Source organism: Verticillium dahliae, genomic scaffold (genome assembly GCF_000150675.1).
Source record: "Verticillium dahliae VdLs.17 supercont1.2 genomic scaffold, whole genome shotgun sequence".
Classification (NCBI taxonomy): domain Eukaryota; kingdom Fungi; phylum Ascomycota; class Sordariomycetes; order Glomerellales; family Plectosphaerellaceae; genus Verticillium; species Verticillium dahliae.
In genome coordinates, this window is record NW_009276916.1 from 160,301 (window position 1) to 173,831 (window position 13,531).

Below are 13,531 nucleotides of genomic sequence, written 5' to 3' on the forward strand. Positions count from 1 at the left end.
AGGGGCCGACAGATGATGGGATTTGAAGATTTCGACGAGGGGAAATCGAGAAATACCATGTTCGGCTCCTGAATTTTGTGCCAAACATTCGTTTGACTGACCTGCATGTGGGTGAGATTCCCATCACCTCCTCCACCCCTCCCCCCCCCCTCCAACCCTAACTCACATCGCCGTCTTCGCCGAAGGCTTCAACAGGGGGGTGGTGAGAGGGAGGGGGGGGGCTGGGGGGCGACGACGACTGAAGAGCACGCCATGGGGTTGCAGTATTCTGAACGACAAGATGCTCGAGATCTGGGCGAGCGACACCGAATCTTCGCTCCATCTCTGCAAGGGCAGCGTGCACAAGATGGGCATCTGGCTCGTCCCGATACGCGCCAGAGACGCGTGAACTGGGGATCGGAGCCTGCTGATAGGTCTGTGGACGGTTGCGCGCGGTGGCGCGTGTTGGTCGTGCGGATCATACATTCGGACGAGTCCATCCGGGGGACCAGGCCACGCAGGCGCGCCGGGCTCCGGGATTCCAGCCACAGCTGGTGTGGCGTGACGGAAAGGCTGAGCAAAACCCCAAGAGCCGTCGTCAAGGTGGTGCAGGGTCTACACAGCATCAAGCTGGGTGCAGAAACAATTGCTTCGAAGTGCCGCTAGTGAACCAGCCCTTGAGGTTATAACGGCATCGCGTGGGCGGTGCGCTCGGCCTTGGTTCTTTTGCATTTGACGTTTGGACTGTAATCTTCTGTTTCTTTCCAGCAGGCTGATGGTGATGACGTTTCTACCTTTGAAAACTTGGATGTGGAATTGGAACATGCCCATGGCACAAATGACGGTTGTCACGCCCCGCTCCAGTTGTAGATGTACCTGGCAGAGCGCGTTGGGAAACAGGAAATGATCAACTAGGGGTCCAATACCTAAGTCGATCCTGTACCAATGCCTTGTTTGTCCCAAAAGGGTTACCACACACCCGCATATATACTTACTCTCGGGTAAAGTGATGTTCCGTCGTAGTAGATTGCATCCGATCACACGTAGTGAATTCGAGCAGAAGAAATCCAGTTCCACTCGTTCGCTCTGAGCCAGCAAGGTGTGGAAGGACGACAGCCGAAACAGTGCTGGGCGAACATCGATGTTGGCCAAAAGCCAGATTTTGAGGCACAGAAAGAGAGCCAGGGTTGGGTGACTAAAGGTGGGCCGGTATGGAGTCTGGGCCTTTGACGTCTCCTTCGGAAGCTGGCAAGCGAATCAGAGGCCCTGGAACACTAGCACCCCCTCGGGTTTAGCTTATGCAAGGCTGTCGTGGTCTTGACATTTAGCGCACCATCATTTTCGGGGTCCTTGGGGGCCTGGGGGGCTTGAATGCGACGAGACTTCAGTAAATTGTGGTTGTGGCTAGGTAAGAGATCGGTAGGAAATCGAGATAATAGGTATTTTGCGACCTGAGTTCGATGTGCACTGCCTGCAGAATTGTCTATCACAGTTCGCTTGTCTCAATATCTCTTGAGAGTCGTGGGCCTGTTCATCGCTGGACATCTATGTGATATGACGTCAAGCTCACGACACACAGCCCACACTTAGTGGACTTCATCTCCACAGGCGACCCTGAAGGGATCCGCCTCCCCGAGGAAGTACAAGGAAGCAGACATGGCGTGGCTTTATCGACATGACCCCGATTTTCATCAGGCCACACCATCCCACTCTCGATCTGTAGGAAAGACACCATCGGTCGCGATCGAAACGCCAGGGCCCCATCGCCCGTTGCCTCTTCTCCCCCTCCCATTGAGTAACACGACTGCATACGTTTGTGCTACACAGGGCTCCAGGCTTCTGGCCGCGCCGCCGTGACCCAGTGCTGCCGTACCTATGGGCGCACAAACCAAGATAGGCAGGCCAAGCAACAGGTACCTTCAGGAACTCGTCCCGATGAGTCTGGTGATCCGTCTCCCAGCATTCTCACTACCCACAGCCCATTTTCGCCTCCCGCTTCCTGATCAAAAAAAGCTCTCTGCTCGCCCCAATTTTCCAAAGCAACTGCGAATTTGCCATCTTTGCCATCTAATGCTGGCCATTTGACGCGCAGTGCTAGCTGCGTAAGAGGCTCTCGATACCACGAGCCTTGAGACACGAGCAACGAGTAACGAGCAACAGCGAGGAGCACGATTGCGAACGTGTCACATAACTCGCCTTTGCAAAAGCTACAGGCACACTCGACGAGCCGTTGAAGCGACACTGCAGCTTCGCTTTCTTGGCCCGCGGCACTCGCCATCCCCGACCGGCGTGCGACGACTACAGCTCTTTGCCCCCTCCCCATCTCGAACGAACAGAATTGGTCCATCGACGAACAGATCGATCTATCATCCCTCGAAATCATCGCCCAAAGCTTTCCAACTCAGCTAGTGGTGGAGGAAAACAAAGAGGCCACTCATTGCCTTGGCGGCCACAGTGCAATCAATCCTCTGCCGCCGTTTCCGTGGCTGCCAATGCGCACTGGCACCTCGATCGATCCCCTCAGGCCGACCAACTACGCCAGAACTCGACCCCGAAATCCAGCACCTTGTTGCAAAAAGGACAGGCTGCCGCAGCTACGTCCAGCTTGATCGTCCCGAGAAAAAACGGTGCTTGCGATTCTTTCTGTACGTTGTTACTCTACCTTACCTACCCTGGATTGTGCTCAGGCGTGAAGCTGGGGGAGGGGTCTGGCCAGAACCGGACGTCATATCCCTCCACCTCCGCCCATTGCATCGAGATCATGACACAGGCCAATCAGCGCATGCACTTGCCCTCACTCCCACCCTGAGCCTGGACTACCTCACCATGGGTGTGCGGCTTATGGCCCTACGTCTCGCTCACGCCCCCCCTTCTGCCATTCCACGATCCAGCAACTAATGCTGCAGACCCTCCAGTTCGACCACTTCACCCACCGTTCCCCCAACTACCCAACAACCCACGATCCTCAGCCCGACGACAACGACTCTCGACGCCTTGAACTCGACACTCGACGTTCGCGCCATCTCGACTTCATCACACAACCCACGATAAACAACAAACACAATCACACCTATCCATTCGTCTCCGCATATTGACACCTTGGGGACGCACCATATCCATGGCCGACCCAACGGCCAAACCAAGCGATGCCCAGTCGTTGCCCGACAACGCTGCTGGGCAGCCCATGCCACGCAGAACATCACCCGACAAGTCTGTCACCTTACAGCATCATCGCCTCGTCCGCGATGCGAGTCTACGAAATGCCGCCAGCAGGAGATCAGCACAATCAAGCCAAGTACCTACAATATCGATACACAAAGATGTCGACGCGTCGCCAACAAGAGGTTCATCTAGCGAAAGCCAAGACACAACCCAAAGCGATGCCATGAGGTGGTTTGATCGCTCCAACGAGAACCCGACTGCTGCATACACTCAAGGCATGGATGGTATGGCGGATGTCCCGACTATGAACCAAAGCCGAAACTGACTTGTGTTATAGTTGACCCTCCTTTTTATCAAAAAGAAAGCGACTCATCCAACGAAGACGGCAACAAGGCAACATACCCGTTCCATCTCAAGCCTGGCGCTTCCCACTCTCTGCGGCCGCCCGCAGCCCGCAGCAGCAGCACCGGCGACTACCGCAGTGTTATTGATGATCTGACTGTCGAGATTCAAAAACTGAAGGATGAGTTGAAGAAGTACAAGCAGTCTGGCCCAGACCTCTTGAAGCGCGACAAATTGTTCGAGATCAAGGTTCACGGTCTGCCGAAACGGAAAAAGAGGGAACTCGAGGCAACACTTCGCGACTTCGCCTCTGGACTCAGTGAATCTGCCAGCGCTGAGACCTCTTCCGCTCGCAAGAAGTCGTCTCGGAATCACGACAAGATGTACTCAGTCTCGGGCTCCATGTCCAAGCACGCCTCATCTTCTTCCGGTTCAAATTGGAAGCATGCCGATTCGGCCTATGCCTCCGCGTCAACGGGGCCGAACACATCAGGTACCTCTATTACACGCCCCTCTATGAGCTCGCGAGCCAGATCTTCGGAACAGAAGGTCGAAAGCTATCTGAAAGACATCCCGGAAGGCCTCTATCCGCGACACATGGTCATGACGGATAAGGAAAAGAAGAAGCTCGTCGTGCGACGGCTCGAGCACCTTTTTACTGGAAAGATTACGGGACAAGCGTTCCGCGAGAAAGGGGCGGTTCTCGCCGCCAAATCGTCCGATGTCACCACTGGTCAAGGCTCTATGGTTCACCAACCACCTAGCCTGGCACACCCGGAGGCTTCCAGAGAAGCGCGCATCGCAGAGGAACCAAGTAAGAAAAGCCGATCCAGGGACAACGATTCGACAGAAAACTCCAACGGCGACCAGAACGAGACGACAGGAAACGTAGCTGTTGCCAGAACTAGCAACAGTGTTTCGCCACCAGACGCGACACCAGCCGAACAACGCCCAACCCGGCCGCTGGATCTTGATCCCCACCGCAAACAGGTCCCCTCTGAAAACATGGACTACATCCGTCATCTCGGTCTCGTTCCGCCTGAATTACTTCCAGTCCACGAGGTGCAAGATGTGGCATCCGATGCCGACGGCTGGGTGTACCTCAACCTACTTTGCAGTCTGGCCCAGCTTCACATCGTCAATGTGACCCCGGACTTTATTCGGACGGCTGTGACGGAGAAGAGCACCAAATTCCAACTTTCTCACGACGGCCGCAAAATCCGATGGAGAGGTGGATGCGACGGTACGCGATTCAGTAGCGACAGCTCAGGTGATGGCTCTCGACAGAGTCCATCATTTGAGGAGACTGACGGCTCGAATGAGGAAGAGCCGCGAAAGAAGTCGAAGAAGGATCAAGTGGCAGGAGAAGTGGATCCATCTTCGGCGCATTTGAGCAGCAAACACAACCCAACTCTGCTTGGCAAAACCTCTGTATCGCCCGATAACTTCCACTACAAGCCCATGTTTGTCCACCAGTCGACATCTGGAGGTCAATCATCTATGGACGACACTAGCTCATCCATCGGTCCGGTGGAAGACAGCAACTTGGACGACTCTCGGTGGGGAAACAGCGGGTCAGGAACGTCACTTCGCAAGAAGCGTCGTCGCGACGGTGCCATCATTTACTACAATGGAGCGCCATTCTGCACTGATTTGTCCGGTGACCCTGGAGACACTTCACCCACTTCCCACATGGCCTCGTCCGGGCAACAAAAGTCAAGTTCCGGGCCCGAATTTGTCCGTCCCGACCCTCCTCAGCGCACGACGTCGGGGTCTGCCCTCCGATTCCGGCCTCTGAGCGACAACATCAGGGCTGTTACTGTTGCGATTAGAGCTGAGCCAGAGCCAACAGATCCGTATCTCACCACCGATGACTCTGACGACAGTGAAATTGAAGGGAGTTTTCTATGGTCCGACTCGCAGCAATTCCTCACAGTTCAGCAGCTCGAGCCTTCTGGCCTTGGCGGCGTTGTCCCTGAGGACCATTTCATGGTCGTTTGCGGCACCAAGAGGCCCAAGGCCAACACGTTGCCTGTTCAACGGGAAATGAGCGACACTTTCGCCAAATACGTCGTGAATAGGATCTCTTCTCAGTTGTCGACCAATCCTTTGCAGAAAGCCGCACCGGCGCTTGGCAAGTCGCCCCTAGTCGAGATCGACTACGTCTCCGGCCGCATCAAGCGCTTCGCGCCTATGCCGCTGCCGCCTCCGAGCTGTTTCTTCCCACCCTTCAGCACCAATACCGAAAGCAGTTTCGACGACTCTAGTTCGTCCGGCATGGAAGATGACGTGGAATCCAGCAGGATCGCCGACGTCACACCAATGCACCATCAGGCTTCTATCAACACATACCCTGAGAATGAAGACATGACGAGCGGGGATGAAGAGGGTGGCGAGCCCGACAACGGCGACGAGCCTAGGCCAACTCATCCCGGTCCAGACGGACCAGGGCTTATGCTGCACCAAGCACCGGTTCGGCGCTCGAGCAGCAGCGCCATCGCTGCTGCCGGCACGGCCCGCGGCCGCAGCAAGAGCACTGACCTCCCCGATTCTGCCGACAGCTCCAACGCTACGGTCGACGCCGAGAGCGGCTACAAGAGTAGCAGCGAGTGCAGTTAATGCTGCCACGGACGTATTCTCCCGATCTTGCCCAACATGAATCCAGGCTGGGGGAAGGATCAATGACCCAGCCTTTGCTTCTCTTCCTATTTGTCCGGCCATGTTGGGATCTGATGGATCACATTTTGCATCTTTCGGGCGTTGATTCGGTTTTGATTTTACACAGTGTCATTTATGTTTTGTTTGGGAACGAAGCGAAGAGATATCCACCTTGATTTTCATATGGTCAACTGGCTGGTTTGCGAAGCGTTTTTGTCAAACCTACTCGACTCACACCGCCGCCCCCTTCTCTCTTGTCTTACATGGGTGGGCGGGTAGTCGTGTTCACGGTTCGAAGAATGGATGAATGGGTTGTGAGGGTGGCGGAAAAAGGGATGAACCAGATCAAGGTCTTGGGCTTATCTGGAGACTGCTGCCGACTTGGCGTTTTGGCTTTTGGTTTTCACACCCCCGGACGCGAAGCGGTTTGAAAGGGGAAAGATGAAGATTTTGATAGCGTAGCTTGTTGGGGATGAACAGAGAATGTTGTGCCCCCGCTGCGTGAATTTGTCGCTCCTAAGATGTATGTGGTGCTCGTGTCATGTAGCTGAAGGGTCCAATTTGCAACGCAGTGCACTTGCGCGGCGCAGTGATAATCAATGGTCTGGATTGCACGTCAAGCTCACACTGAAATCAATCCTCGAGTTCATCACACGTACATCATTTTCTTTCTATCGTTATTGGAAGCTAGTTCGATGAGCTCCTCTGTCGACATCATCACCCAACCCACCATGCACTCGCCAACCCACGACGCCTTTTTAGGTAAACTCCCGCCGAACACACCCGCTTACTACCACAACGCCGTGCTTCTCGCATCTCCTCAGAAAATCTCATTCACGGATCAGTTAGACTCGGCATGAGTCCTCTTCTTGCTGTCAGACTCGGACTTGGGCTGGACGAGCAGGCTCTGGCCGGTCATCTCGTCGGGAATAGGCAGACCCATGGCCTGCAAGACCGTGGGCGCGACATCGCCGAGGACAGGCTCCCTGACCTTGCCGTCCTTGAGCTCGACACGATCGGTGAGGCTCCAGCCGTTGGGGGCGTTGGCCATTATGAACGGGACCTTGTTGGTTGTGTGGCTCGTCTTGGGCTTGCCATCCTCAAACTTCATCTCCTCAGCGTTGCCGTGGTCAGAGGTGATGAAGAGAATGTAGCCGTGCGCCTTGCAGGCCTCGTAAATGGTCTTGATACCGTCGTCCGTGGCTTTGCAGGCAATGATGGCCTTCTCGTAGTTGCCTGTGTGGCCAACCATGTCAGGGGGGGCGAAGTTGTTCATGACGAACGGGTATTTTTCCGTCTTTTCCCGTGTGTCTTTGTCGACCTGATCTTCGCCCGCGATGCGGTCGGCGACACGCTTGGCGACACCGGCGGCAGACATCTCGGGAGCCTCATCGTAGGTGGCGACAGACTTGACAGAGGGAACCAGGTCCCGCTCGTCCCGGACCTCAAGATCAAAGACCTTCTCAACACCGCCGTTGAAGAAGAAGGTGACGTGGGCGTACTTCTCAGTCTCCGCCACGTGAACCTGCTTGACCTTCTGCTTGCCGATCCACTCAGCCAGGACATTGCCCATGTGCTGAGGCTCAAAGGCAACGGTGAAGGGGTAGTCAGTCTTGTAGCGAGTCATGGTGACGAGAGGCTTAATGTTAGGGTAGGGGAAGTCGGGGAGGACGGATCGATCCACATTGCCCAGAACTTGAGTGATCTGGCGGACGCGATCAGAACGGTAGTTGAAGAAGAAGACAGTGTCATCATCTGTGGCAAAGTTAGTGAGAGCAGTACGAGTAGAGTTGTCAAGTTTGGCTAACCCTTGATGCGAGATTCCTGGCCACCGACAATGATGGGTGTCAGGAACTCGTCCTTGTCCTTGGAGCCGCCCTTTGCATAGCGATCTTTGATGGTCTGAACGGGGTCGGTGCTCTCCTCGCCCTCGCCGAGAATCATACCCTTCAGCGCAATCTCGATACGTTCCCAACGCTTATCACGGTCCATGGCGTAGTAGCGACCAACAACTGTTGCGATTTCACCAATGCCAATTTCCTGCAACTGGCCAATGAGTTCTTCCATGTAGGCAGCACCGGACTTGGGGTCAGTATCACGGCCATCACCAAAGAAGTGAATGAAGACCTTGGGAACCTCGTACTGCTTGGCAGCCTTGAGAATGGCGTAAAGGTGATCCTGCTTGGCGTGCTGAAAGAAGTTAGGATCTGCTGAAAAGGATCAAACTTCATGAGGTTTCGCTTACCACACCGCCGTGGGAGACAAGACCGCAGAGATGAAGACGGCCGTTGCCGCTCTTGGCACCCTCCATCATATCCTTGAGGACTGCGTTGCTCGCAAATGTACCATCATCGATGTTCGCATCAATACGAACGACGTCCTGCCAAACGACGCGGCCGGCGCCGATGTTGAGGTGGCCAACTTCGGAATTGCCCATCAGACCCTTGGGGAGGCCAACGGCGTTGGACGAGGCCTCGAGCTCGACAAAGTGTTCCTTGTCCTGCGAGAAGGCATCCATAGTAGGGGTCTCGGCGGCAGCGATAGCATCGCCATCTTTAGGCGAACGGTCTGAAGGAATACCCCAGCCATCAATCACGACTATAGCGAGCGAAGAATCCAGAGGGTCAGCCAGGCCAGCTCGAGCGAAATGAGCATGTAAGCAGCGGTCAGGATGTAATCGGGCCTGCGGAGAGCGGGCGGAAGGGACATCGTTCCGTGTTCCCCTGGGAGGGTGGGAAGACCAAGCGAAGGCGATTTGGAGTTGGAGCTTGTGTCATTCGCGGAATTCGGGTTGCCCTCCTCGCCTTCACCACCCTCACCAAATGTACCGCGGGGCTTCGACGGGGGAGACGGAGGGTTTGGAGGAAGAGGCTTGGACGTACTCAGACAAGCGGGCTGGACCTGGGTTTCGGCCATTGTGAAGTCGGAATCGCTTCTCGGGGGCTAGAGAAGGTCTGTTCGAGAGAATTGGTAGAGGAAGAGAATCGTAGGATGTGCGTGATTTTTGGGGGGGGAACGATGTTGAGCTCAACGTTTGAGAACCCAGAAGTAGAGACAAGATAGAGAGGCGTTTTACCGACTGATAATGGATGGTGGGGGGTCCTCGATGTCATAGCTACCCCCCTCCTTATCGTTTCAAGCTGCGTCTCGAGATTCATGGTCGCACTGTCCATCCGTAGGCGCTGGCCTGATGATCCACAGTGCATGCACCTCCTGCACGGTGATCCTTGCTAGGCCAACGCGCCCCTCTGTTGACTTGAACCTGCCCTCCGACACCTACTCCTGTCAGCGAGACAAGTGTGTTCCATCCACCTCACCCATCGGTCCTTCCCGCCAAATTGACCACCTCCAATCGCAACTGCCCCCGTGCGCTACTCCGTATTTCCATCCAACAGTTGCGAAAATCAGCTTCAGTCAAAGGATTCCTACCGACCTTTCAAGCTGCTAAGGGATTGGCCACTGTCGGCATTGCGACCGCCCCCGTCACCTCTCGATCATCAGCGCCGACATGGCTTCAACACCACACCCGCTCGCGCTCCCGCCAACTCTGTCTCCAGACGCTCTCGATACGCTCACCGAGCTCACGACAATCCTCACACGTCTTCGCGCCGCGGTCCACGCTTCCAACCCTTCCGCCAATGCAGGTGGCATCACGGGCGCCACGCCCTTGCCTACGGGGGCAACGCCCAACCCACTCGGCGCCAGTCCCGGCGGCACCAATGCAATGACGCTGCGAGAGCTCTCGACGCAGACCGATGCCCTGAAACACAAGCTGCAGCGCGCGAGGACGCAGCTCAAGTCTCTGCCGGACATGGAGCGAGATATTGAGGAGCAGGAGGACGAGGTTCGCCAGGTCGAGGAGAGGATCCGGGTGCAACGCGAGATGCTCGAGAGGTTACGGGAGCGTGGCGTGCAATTCGGAAAGGATGGTGAGAAGATGGAAACGGATTGAATGCTTAGCCTTGTGAAAGAGCTTGAATTCTTAAATGATACCCATGACGGATACTGGTACAGTTAGATGTCTAACAAAATGCTTTGTTAAACTGCCACACTATGCTCATTGCTTGCAAGTTTCCCAACCACCCCGCGCCCATTCTGCCACTGAACCCTAAAGGACCGTCTAGGTGCACGTTCAGCGGCGGCAGCCAAGGTGTCCATTCCGCCTGGCGTTGTTCAGGATGACGAGGAAATACAGGCCATGGACATTGATGTGAGGCTACACAACCCAACTATTAGAGACAAGGAATAGTCCCTGTTGAGTGAATCTCTTCTTCACATCGTGGCTTCTTCGGCTGCCGTCAACAGAAGCTTGACGACCTCAGGCTCCTTGCTGTAGGTCTCCCATGGCAAACGCCCGGCTTCATTGCTAGCAGTTGGATCGGCGCCATGTTCCAGCAGTATCTTGGTAGTTTCCAAATCCCATGACACATGCAAGGGAGTCTCACCAAATATCGCAAGCGATGCTGTACTCGGCGAGCCCTGAGCTTTCTCATGCATCATTATCATGTTTGCAATGCTGGCAAGCCCCCTCTTCGCTGCCATAAACAGAGGCGTACGCTCCGGGAACCCGTTGAACTCTGAAGGCGTAGTCTTGACTCCCTTTGCCAGAAAAGACGGGACCAAGCGAAGCATGGCTGGTTTGCAGTCTTCTATGAGGCAGACGAGAGGAGAATAAGGGCCGAAGGTTTCGTTTGGATCGGCATTCGCGTTAAGTAAATCCTCAGCGAGAACATCGTGTCCCTCAAAACATGCAAGGTATAAGTATGGGACTGAAAAGTTGGATTCCTCGATAACGGGGCTTAGAGTATGAGGTAACAAGAGCGTATCATCGGCCTTGATTTTGGCGGCGACTTGGCTCCGATGATCCAGCAGAACTTGCACGTCGAGACTGTCAAAGTTTTTTGGGCTGAAAGGGATGAAGTGATAGGTCAAGTAGAGCCGCAGCCATCCCACAGTCATAGACTCTGCAGGGTCACACAAGCGCTCATACAAGCTGGTCATTTCATGATCCAATATGCCAGCTTTTCGTACATGTATGCCCCAGTTCAGGCAAGCGTACATGATGAAGGGGTAGTCAGTGTGAGGCTGCACAATCGACCAACTATTGCGGTCGAGCAACTTTGTGCTTGGAGACCCATCAGTATCAAGGAATACTGACAGCCCGTCCTCACCGACCAGGTCTTCAAGACTTAGGGCCCACATGCATATGTGCGCAATCGTAGTGTGTGCCTGTTGAAGGCTAATGGAGCCTTGCCATGTGAAAGAGCCAGCAGACTGGGCAGACTGTATGGCGGGCGGGCGGGTGAAAAACTCACGGCCTGTCTCGTGTAACAGATAGACATGCCCTGCTTGGATTACAATGAACAGGCCGCAATATTGCTTCAAAGCGTCCTCGAATTGGTCGGAATCAGAAAGACATTCCTTCGTTTCTTGAAGGGAAGTTGAATCTGCTGTGATCTGCATAGCCGCGTCAATCTCCTGAAGCGATAATGGGCGTTCTGATGCGATTATAAGACTCATTGCCAACCTCAGCAAATCAGGATCTGCCGTTGTACTCAAGATGCGATCGTACGCTTCGTTGAAATCTTGGGGGAGCTCGGAAAGTAATTTGTCGATGCTTCGATTTGTAGGCAAGAATGAGCGTCCTTTCTTGGGCTCAAGGGAGTCGAAGACTAGACGTATCCAGAGATATGTAGGATTGTTGACCTGCAGCATCCGTTCTTTGAGGCGCGCCTTCATGGTATCTATCCAGCGAAGCTTGGGCAGCCCGGCAAGTCGACTGTCGATAATGCATTCAACTTCCTGTGCAATGCGCGCCATGGCCTGTTCATTTTCTCCATTCGTATAGAATACATCATTTTCGAAGGCATCAATACAATGAGTGGTGATGTACTCGAGCGGCCGTGTTGTTACAGTAAGCTGTAGCGTTGACTTTGGCCTGCGATGTTCCTGGATGAACCTGCCGATTTCGGGGTCTTTGCATTGATCCAGAGCATCAAAGACTACTACGATGCGACCTGAGGCTAGGTCACTTGCAGCGGCCTCGAGGATCTTCCAAAGCGTGTTTGTATCGAGAACAATCACGTCTCCCAGGCTCGTGTATTCCACGAGTGCGTGATGAGTCGAAATGTCGTAAGTGGTAAAAAGCTGGTGAAGGACGCTACATAAAGCCTGTGCAATAGTATGCTGGTCGAAGAAAAAGTAGCACACTGTCGTAAAGCCCGCTTCTGAGAGCGCCGAGTCGATGAGATGCTTGGAGAGGACAGATTTACCACATCCTGGAAGGCCAGTCACAAGGTGTAGCCCTTTCCGATGTGCCAGCCATGCCTTGTATGGCTCGCTATCTAGTAGCCATCTTCCTGTGCCACTGACCAAAGGTGCAATACGATCTTTGGTTCTCTGAGCCCCCGAGGCTGGCAGAACCTGCTTAGCTAGTAGTCGGATGAAGTTTGTCTTCTCGTCAGGCCTGTCAGCCCACTTTTTGGCGACCATGTCGTGGAACTCTTTGAAAGAGTTTTCCAGTCGTAATATGGTTGCAAGCTGTTCTTTTGCCGTTTCGCTCTGCTCCGTGTTGGTTCCAAGTATCGCCCTGTTGACATCAAGATTCTCTCTGGCAAGCTCCACCAGGCCCAAGAGGTGGCTTTGCCACTGCTTTTGTATTTCAATGGCTTGGAATCTTAGCTCAAGTAGAGGCTCGATGATCCGGGCTGAGTAAATCTGCTGGCTCAACTCTTTAATGCTGGCGTCCTGGTCTTTCACCGTTTGGACCAAGGATTCCCAATCATCCAGACGAAGGGCGTCGTTGGCGAAGCCAATGAAGCGTTTCCGGTAAAATCGGAGGACGCTCTGAATCTGAAAGTCCAGGATCGCTTTGTACAATTTGATGATGCGCCCTCGAAGTTCGGCTCTCTGTGCTGACAACTCGGATGCTATCCCTTTGTTAGCCCCCTCATCGGCTACAACACCATTGCTGCCATCCTTCTCGGTACCGAGAAGCATGGACTCTTGAGCAACGTAATATTTCAAAAGCGACGTGATCTCTTCGTAACCGTTCTCTCTAGCCTCGTTCGCAGAGACTGGATTCGTCAACAAGGGCAGCACCAGTAACACGACCGACCATACAGCGGATGCTTCGCGGGACAGGGCCGTAGCTTTGCCAACCCAGTCTTGCGCCCAGGCCACGAATTTTGCGCCTTTCTTGACTTGATTACCAACATCGAGATTTAGTTTGCCAACATGGAGTCTGATCTTTTGCTCGTCCATCTTTTGCAGGCCAAGCTCGGTGATTCTTTCCATTTGTTTGCGGCGGCTGTCCGGGTCCGTCGCAATCTCATTGTGTATCCCATCGACTGCCTCGCCTTCAGGTGACGCCGAATTCACCCCAGGGGCT

The 13,531-nt window shown here is 54.3% G+C and overlaps 5 protein-coding genes across 5 annotated transcripts; 2 read left to right on the forward strand and 3 right to left on the reverse strand.

Annotated features, from left to right (window-relative positions):
* Positions 1 to 1,820: 1,820 nt before the first annotated feature.
* On the reverse strand, positions 1,821 to 2,261 carry VDAG_00853 (uncharacterized protein). Its single transcript, XM_009649739.1, has one exon. The coding sequence runs from the start codon at positions 2,255 to 2,257 to the stop codon at positions 1,853 to 1,855; it is 405 nt and encodes a 134-aa protein (XP_009648034.1). The 5' UTR covers positions 2,258 to 2,261; the 3' UTR covers positions 1,821 to 1,852.
* An 836-nt stretch (positions 2,262 to 3,097) lies between these two features.
* On the forward strand, positions 3,098 to 6,102 carry VDAG_00854 (frequency clock protein; the record flags this gene model as incomplete). Its single annotated transcript, XM_009649740.1, has 2 exons — positions 3,098 to 3,425; positions 3,479 to 6,102. 2 exons carry the CDS (start codon positions 3,098 to 3,100, stop codon positions 6,100 to 6,102), a joined length of 2,952 nt encoding a protein of 983 aa, XP_009648035.1.
* An 880-nt stretch (positions 6,103 to 6,982) lies between these two features.
* On the reverse strand, positions 6,983 to 9,057 carry VDAG_00855 (2,3-bisphosphoglycerate-independent phosphoglycerate mutase; the record flags this gene model as incomplete). Its single annotated transcript, XM_009649741.1, has 3 exons — positions 8,387 to 9,057; positions 7,950 to 8,331; positions 6,983 to 7,896 (listed from the first exon to the last, which is right to left on the reverse strand). Exons 1-3 carry the CDS (start codon positions 8,657 to 8,659, stop codon positions 6,983 to 6,985), a joined length of 1,569 nt encoding a protein of 522 aa, XP_009648036.1. The 5' UTR covers positions 8,660 to 9,057.
* A 592-nt stretch (positions 9,058 to 9,649) lies between these two features.
* On the forward strand, positions 9,650 to 10,093 carry VDAG_00856 (uncharacterized protein; the record flags this gene model as incomplete). The annotated part of the gene is made up of 1 exon (XM_009649742.1): positions 9,650 to 10,093. One exon carries the CDS (start codon positions 9,650 to 9,652, stop codon positions 10,091 to 10,093), a length of 444 nt encoding a protein of 147 aa, XP_009648037.1.
* A 320-nt stretch (positions 10,094 to 10,413) lies between these two features.
* On the reverse strand, positions 10,414 to 13,437 carry VDAG_00857 (uncharacterized protein; the record flags this gene model as incomplete). Its single annotated transcript, XM_009649743.1, has 2 exons — positions 10,414 to 12,327; positions 12,514 to 13,437. The coding sequence occupies 2 exons, from the start codon at positions 13,435 to 13,437 to the stop codon at positions 10,414 to 10,416; spliced, it is 2,838 nt and encodes a 945-aa protein (XP_009648038.1).
* Between the last annotated feature and the right edge of the window lie 94 nt (positions 13,438 to 13,531).

Bases quoted from the DNA above. Each gene is read 5' to 3' on its own strand.
- VDAG_00853 (XM_009649739.1), bottom strand. From the start codon at position 2,257: ATGGCGAGTGCCGCGGGCCAAGAAAGCGAAGCTGCAGTGTCGCTTCAA.